Source organism: Pollicipes pollicipes, unplaced genomic scaffold (assembly GCF_011947565.3).
Source record: "Pollicipes pollicipes isolate AB1234 unplaced genomic scaffold, Ppol_2.1 Scaffold_3447;HRSCAF=4054_pilon_pilon_pilon, whole genome shotgun sequence".
Taxonomy (NCBI): domain Eukaryota; kingdom Metazoa; phylum Arthropoda; class Thecostraca; order Pollicipedomorpha; family Pollicipedidae; genus Pollicipes; species Pollicipes pollicipes.
In genome coordinates, this window is record NW_023596297.1 from 25324477 (window position 1) to 25332055 (window position 7579).

The 7579-nt window shown below is 47.8% G+C and overlaps 1 protein-coding gene across 1 annotated transcript; it reads right to left on the reverse strand.

The window, feature by feature from the left end:
• Positions 1-2826: 2826 nt before the first annotated feature.
• On the reverse strand, positions 2827-7579 carry LOC119091659 (transmembrane protein 115). The gene is made up of 3 exons (XM_037214472.1): positions 6448-7579; positions 4863-5036; positions 2827-4366 (listed from the first exon to the last, which is right to left on the reverse strand). The coding sequence occupies exons 1-3, from the start codon at positions 7146-7148 to the stop codon at positions 4117-4119; spliced, it is 1125 nt and encodes a 374-aa protein (XP_037070367.1). The 5' UTR covers positions 7149-7579; the 3' UTR covers positions 2827-4116.

Genomic DNA, 7579 nt, shown 5'->3' on the forward strand with positions numbered 1-7579 from the left:
ACTGAGGTGGAAGACTCCTCCAACGTGCTTACGTTGAATCATCGAGAGTCGGCAGAATCCTGGACTCAAGCGTGTAAACGGGGGGGGGGGGGGGGGGTTTGAATGCAAGTGCCAAGAGACTGAACGGAGTTGGACGTCGGAGTGGTAGAGGAAGGTTTGTACGACTACAACACACACACATCTTCCTTTAGCATAACATTGATGATGACTCCATGATACACATCTTGTTTGGCTTGACAATGTAGTCGATAGGCTGTGAACCCCGTTGTAAGCATGTGGTGGCGTTCTAAACGTCACACCTACTTAGAAAAGTTCCATAATTCACAAATTTGAAACATTTCCTGGCTGTACTGGGGATATTTTGACTCTCCCTGAATTGGTTGGAAACAAGTGCAGTCATAATCAGAGCGACCATTACGTGTAGCGCATGAGACACAATTGTCGCCGAACGAGCGCGAAGAAGGCACGACTGACTTATTTTGTAAACTAGCGCCACCTATCCAGGACGCTAGGTACCTTTCATCGCTACCGTCCGCAGAGATCGCGCAGCCTGATCGAAATGCCGTCGTTGAAGTAACTGATCTTTTGCCATAAATGCCGTGCGCCTCTGCTTAATAGCAGCATTTCAAAAGTTGTCATGGCATACCCATACATGTGCGTGATACAGGATGCGGTGGATGACGTATGTGAGCACCTCTGTCAAGGTGCATTATTTTGGGTCGGCCTCTCTCCCTACTCCATGTTGGTCCCCCAAATGTGAGTTTGCCCACTTACTTTACGGATCCTGACAGCTTATTATATGCCTAGAGTGAGTTCCACGATGAGACAATGAAAGGACTTTTTCAGTCAGGAGGTTCAGCACCAAGGCCTTCCATCCCATTTCAGCAATGGGTTCGTTATGCCGAACTGGAGTTTCTGTGCCAATCATTGAACACCAACGGCGTGAAGAGATCTTTCCGCATCAATAACGGTCCTGCATCTATCTGAAGTGGCCGGATCCGGGGGATTCCGGCATCAGCCAGGCGACCAATGTATGATTGATCTCTCCAAGGGCTTCCGTATCGACCAAGGACCTCGCCCCTGTGTCGCCAGGGTGGCAGCCGGTAGGCATTCTGCCCCAGGGACGGCGCAGCTGGTGGAGCAGTTGCCCTCTTCTCTCTGCCGGCAAGAAGGAAGCAAGAGTATGTTCCTGCCACCTCAACATTGCCGGGAGGCTCCTTTTTCCTAAACAAAAGGTATTGTAGCTGGCTGTAGATCCCCAAAATTCAAATCAAAGAGGCCCTTTAACTCAGTTAGAGAGGAATAAATCCGGCTCAGAAGACACTTCCGTACGTGAAGAGCCCCGTTTTCCGGATAATGGGGCCACCTCTTCAACAAGGTAGCCCATGCTCTCGATGAAAAGGCCAAATGTTACGCTCAGCAGGACCTTCGCTGACGTGGAACGTTACGAACGTCTCCCGTTACGAACTAGGAAGCCCCTGTTCTGGGTTAGGAGGCACCCCCTGTATTCAGCACGCCCCATCTCTAGCACAAGAGGCCCTATTCCTGCATTAGATAACGACGGTTCCCAATCAGAGTGTCATGTGTTGGGATAACGAGGCCCCCTGGCTATAATTGCGGCCTCCGTCGTGAATCAAAAGCACCTTGTTCTCGATATTTTGTCTTTGTGTGCATCATGAGGCCATTTGCTAGAACAGGTGAGGCTGTTTAAAGATGACAAGACCCTTTGCTGGGTGATCAGAAAGCCGCCATTATAATTTATTGACTGTCGACATAAATTTACTTGGATATGATATGCGTAACAATTTGATAAGAGGATCCATGCCATCGGTACCTCTCCCCCTAGAAAACGACACTGCCCAGGAGCTCCCACCCCCACCCCCCATCCCCACCCCTGTGAGCTATAGACCGGAGAAAATGGGGAGAGGATTTCTGAGGGGAACATTTCAAAGTCACCTTGGCATTGACGTCATAATAACGTCATTGAAATCTGCCATTATATCAACCATGCGGCGCTCAAGGCCAAGAAAAGTGTAATGGTCCAGTTGTTCACATCTGGCGTTCGTGTGCAAATTTCAAGATATATCGGCCATCAATTGGCCCTCAATCAATATTGTGCAAGATACAACAACGTAATCCAACAATGATGTTTTGAGTAGCAAATTTACCGAAGAGAGAAATTGTGTTGTCTTCAGCAGGCTTTTCTACTTGAAAACATATCAAGAGTTCTAAGTACGCTCATTTCATCATGTCTGATGATTGGTTCAACATCTTCAGATGTGGGGCATCCCTTTAAAATCGAAATCCTGAGTTATTCACAAGGATTCCGGGGAACTTGGTAACACCGACAAAACTGAGCGCGTCTGATCTAACCACAGGTGGAAAGAACGAAAAGGTGGTATGCTCCCTTTCAAGCCGAATACCAGGGCATAAGCACAGGGCAGCACAGTACATGTTCTGCACATCGTGTCTGCAAAACCAAACCAAGAGTTCATTTCCGCGATGCTCGCCCCTCCCTGCACAGTGATAGGCGGGCGACGCCATATAAGCTCAGCTACTGACCGCGTCGTAAAGCCCCAAAGGAGCACGCATTACGAAGAATTTATGTGGACTTATTTCTGGCGGCCGCATGCAACCGTAGAAGACAGGTCCACTCCAATGCAGGCTCTCGCATTCCGACTTGGCTTCCAATACCAGCAACGACCTTACGCCCTGCCGTTGGCTTAGTATGTATGCCGACAGCATGTTGGTGTAGTCCTAAGACGAGCCCGTGACCACCAGGCCCCCTATGAGAATGCGCATGCCCTGCCCACTCGAGACGCTCACTGCGCTTGGTCGTGGAATGACTCCGTGTATTCTCTACACATCATAGAGAAAATTAGCATGTTCCGAAAGCGTAGCGAAACAGCTTCACGCGGTACTACAATATTCCAACGTTCGATGGCCGAGAATACAGCGCAGCCTTACAGCGCGCACCAACGCAAGAAGGGACGATGCGCAAACTAGCCAAGGCCGCAAACCACTGTGCCAAGCTCCGGCACTGAAAGCACGGCGACGACCAGCAAAGAGCAGCATCACATTTGTATGACTACAGTAAGCAGTTGCATATTGACGTTCAGAGATGTGTTGGTTTTAGCAATGTTACATTTCGTATTTAAGAGGCTATTTCTTGAGCCACGATAATTCTAGCCGCGCTTTGACATGCAAATTGACATAAGCGTTGCTACAGCATTTTCAACCACTTCAATTTAAGAGAATTAGTATTTTTGCATCAACCTACAAGCAAATAACACGCCAGCAAAAGTAGTATGAACGTCAGCTTTCCAAACAATCGGATTACAGGGCAATGCTTTTAGAAAAAGGTGTGATCGATTAAAGTAATCCGTGAAAGCAAGCGTAAGTAAACCAACGAATCAAAACGCCCAAGCCATTTATAAATATAAGCCATTCCACGCAAACACCACCGCGAGTTAGATAATTGAATCACTCGCTAACACCACACAAAAATATCCCTACCACCAAGAGCACAGGGACTACTCAATAGGCCAAACAGTACATCATTTAGTGTGCATATATATATATATATATATATATATATATATATATATATATATATATATATATATATAGCAAGGCATCTATAACGTCTCAACACAGCCATCCCATTCTGGAAAGCAGCCAGCTTCAACCAGTCCCGGCGTGTCGGGCGATCTCAGCTTCATCACTCATCGCACTGCATCCATCCAACACAAGCGTGCGTACCTCCTGGCTCAAACACTGACCACTTGCCTTCGGCATGCTAGAAGTCCAACGATCTCTTGTTCCCATCAGCTGCGGATCACTTGCACGAATTTCGCGGGCGTGCGCGACCACTATATGCTAGAATGCATGCACGGATCGCAACATTTGCGCATGCCCGGTGATGTGCGCGCGCGAGCGGTTGTGTAGTTGTGCTACATGGCTTACACCGCACTCACATATCATACGTCACGCAACAACCACAGACGGCCACCACACCAGCGACGTCCAGAGGGCCGCCGACGGCCGGCGGCCGGAGCGGCCAGCAGTCACCTTCGGCCCGGTGTCCGTTCGTAACACAGCCGCCATCTGTCCGGCTCAGACCACCCGAACGGTGGGGTCGGGCTGCGCCGGCTGGGAGGCCGGCTGGGAGGCCGGCTCGGCCGGCTCAGCCAGCGGCGCTGCCGGCTCTGGCGCCGCAGCCGGCGGGCTCGCACTCGCCGCCACCGCCGGCGGCAGCGGGCTGTGTGTGGCTGGAGGGGACTTCGGATCGTCCTCCATGCTCGGCCAGGAGGTGGGCGAGTCCACTCGCTGCAGTCGCTCGCTCAGAGCCTTCAGCGCGATTTGCCTGAGGGCGAACAGCAGACACAGACGGTAGACTACGTGCGTCGCGCCGGTGGAAGGCAAACATCGTGCGACACGGGCTTAATCGGCTTCAGTTAGTGCAAGAGTGGTGTGTAGTCCCTAAACTGATGCAGATAAACGCATGTTGTGTGGTATCAAGAATGGAGCATGGGGGGGGGGGGCAGTTACCCCTTTAACTAGGCAACATTTTATATAAACCATTTGTCGGTGGATAGAAAAAAGCAAGGATCACACCTGCCTACCCCCCAACACCATTGGATATGATTAAACACATCTGGATATGATTAAATGCAAATCACAATGAGAGGATCAGCTTGCAACTAGGCTACATCATCATAAGCTTCAAACATAATGATATAATCTGGTTGCAAGCTGACTACACTACATCATTGTGTGAGATGATGTAGCATGATGCCTCGAACTTTGCCGTGGTGCCAGTCGCACTATGCACACCATCCCAGTGCCAAATTAGCTCTAACCTGCGCCTCTCAGCATCCTGCGGCTCGACGCCTGGCAGACTGATGGTGATGGAGGAGGGCGCGCCCACGTCGTACTTCTTCACCGGGCGGCGGCACACACGCACCTTCACCAGGCACGAGTGGATCGCGTTGCAAACAACCGAGATGAGCGGCTGAAGCACATTGGGGAAGAACCTGCCGGCAAAATGTGAGCATGTATAATGCGTTCCATACAGTAGATGCTTGTGAAACTATTGGTGTGGTTTTGTACCAGTGTGGTTATGTGCAGAATGGCATGGAGTCTAGCTGAGGTTGGGCTATAGGTTCTTTTATTTTGATTGCAAGACTTCAGGCAATATGCTGATAGATTTGGTACAAACACATCTAATCATTGTCATTCTTTGGCAAAAAGATCCAATTTATGTCAAGGAGTAAAACATACTCTATCATTTGCCAGCCAATGTGTGTTTTGATGGAATGCAACTGACATTCCTTTGAATCTATGAACAAGGTAATCAAACATTCTTATTATAATTGCCTTAGAGTGGGTAAGCAGGCCAGGGGTGCATTTCTCATTGGCAAAGTACTTATCTGAGTTGCTATTCATGACATCACACACAAGAAACTATAGTCCAAGCTAAGGGCACTATTGTGATGCATTTATCTGTGATGTCATATGTTGCAGCTTGAAGAATGAGATTGGCAATGGGGAATATCCCTCCCTTCCTGGCTTGTACGCAAGGTTTCCCAGTGAAGTAACAGGGTGGACACAGCTCCAACCTTGTGACCTACAAGTCCATTTTAGCCACAGGTGTGCAAAATTTGTTGTGTGATGTGTAGCATTACATGATTTAAACCTGGTTCTTTGCATATGTATATATCCATTCTGTTTGTCAACATTTATTTACATGCACCATAATAACCCAAGTAGAATTTGCTAAGCAGGGCATATGCCTGTTGACTACTCTCACAAAGCACACTGAGAAGATCTCTCAGGCCTGGCACAAAACTAATGTGACTAACATGGAATCAATGTGACATAACACAGACATAAATGCAATATGCTACAGACACATAACACAATATGCTATTAAGCTTTCAGCAAACAGAAAAATGAGCCAGTTAACAAAAAATTATGTGCTTTCTTATACACTCTGTGCCGTCATGACTAGAAGGACTTCTGCTAAGGCTAAGCATGCTAAAGCTACAGCTAAGCATGCATGTGAATTCATGGTCATGATTACTGGAAACAAGAGAATCAAAACTATTCAATTGGATATGCTGGCAGCTTAAATAACTTGATTACATTAATGAGACTACTTAATAAATACAACTTGGTAATAGACAACTTAAATAGCGACAAAAAACAACTTAATAAATAGATCAAGACGGACAATCAGGGACATAGCCAGAGGAATTCCCCAGTACTTGCCTTACACAAGTATGTTTTACCTTTGAACCATAGTAAGTTCCCTCAGTTCTCTTACAGTGGGTGCCTGCTGAGCTTTCCTCCTTCCCTCCCCTTAAGAAAACCCTGACTGCAACTCTATACACAATAAATTGATCACACCAAATACACAACACTAACCTGCCTGTAAGTACTTACTTGGCAAATGCAAACCCTTCTGCCATGTCTCCTTTAGTTCCATTTGAGTGGGGCTGATAAAACCGAAGGTAGGTCCAGCTAATAACAAATCCAAGGGTGAACATAGTTGCATAGCTCCCCTCTACAGCTCCTATGATGTACAACAGGATGGAGAACAGGACCAGGATCAAAGGCACATTTCTGTTTGTGATTTTGATGGGTGCCCTTATAACAACATGATCTGGCATGATCTGCTTCACAGCTACAGAGCAGCCAGCAATGTAGCCAGCCAGTCCATGAATGTGCACATGGAACAGGAGGTCTGTATTGAAGGTGCACATATATAGGAAAAGATAGAAGAAGCCAGACAAGACTGCTACCAGAACATTGACCACCAGGAAGAAAAGAAGCATCTCATTCCCACCCCACAATGGTTCCAGTAGCTTTCCACACAACACAATTGTGACAATGTCAATACAAACTTCCCACAAATGAACTTCGAGGAAGCAGTGAGTGAATGCAGTCCAGAGCCAGAATCTTGGTGGAAGCAGGTATCCTGGTGTCACACTCAGGACATCAATAAGTGTGTCAGAAAAGGACAAGCAGTATCCAACCAGAGTTACTGCAATGACAAATTTCACAAAGAGGCCAGTGTTTGCAACGGCCGCAGTAGCCTGCTGCATAACGTAGGGAAGATTTCGCTTGATGGAAGAGACCGACATTGCGTTATGGCTAAGGGGTTGTTCTAAAGGGGCCAGGTAAGCAGACCAATGGAGCTGAGGACGGCGGAGCAGATCACGGCACAATGAAAATCACGATGTAGATATAGCTCAAATATAGCAATGGTGCCGTTTGTATGGTATGTGACAGTTTGCCAATTCAGTCTTCTCCAGATCCGGCACTTCAGGCAAGTCCAAATTTATCTTCCAACAGGTTCTTCTCATCAGCTTGCCACCCACGCTTTCTCCTCAGTCACTCCGATATAATCGAGTCCCGATCGTATCAATATGTTCACCGCGGGCAATGGGCCACCCGCATGTTTATCCGGAGAGCCCCGTGATCCCCGCCACGACTCTCGTAGCACGTCACCGACACCTCGTATCCAAGCTGTGGCTCGGATGTGTTGACTAAAACATGCATAAAATACTGATGT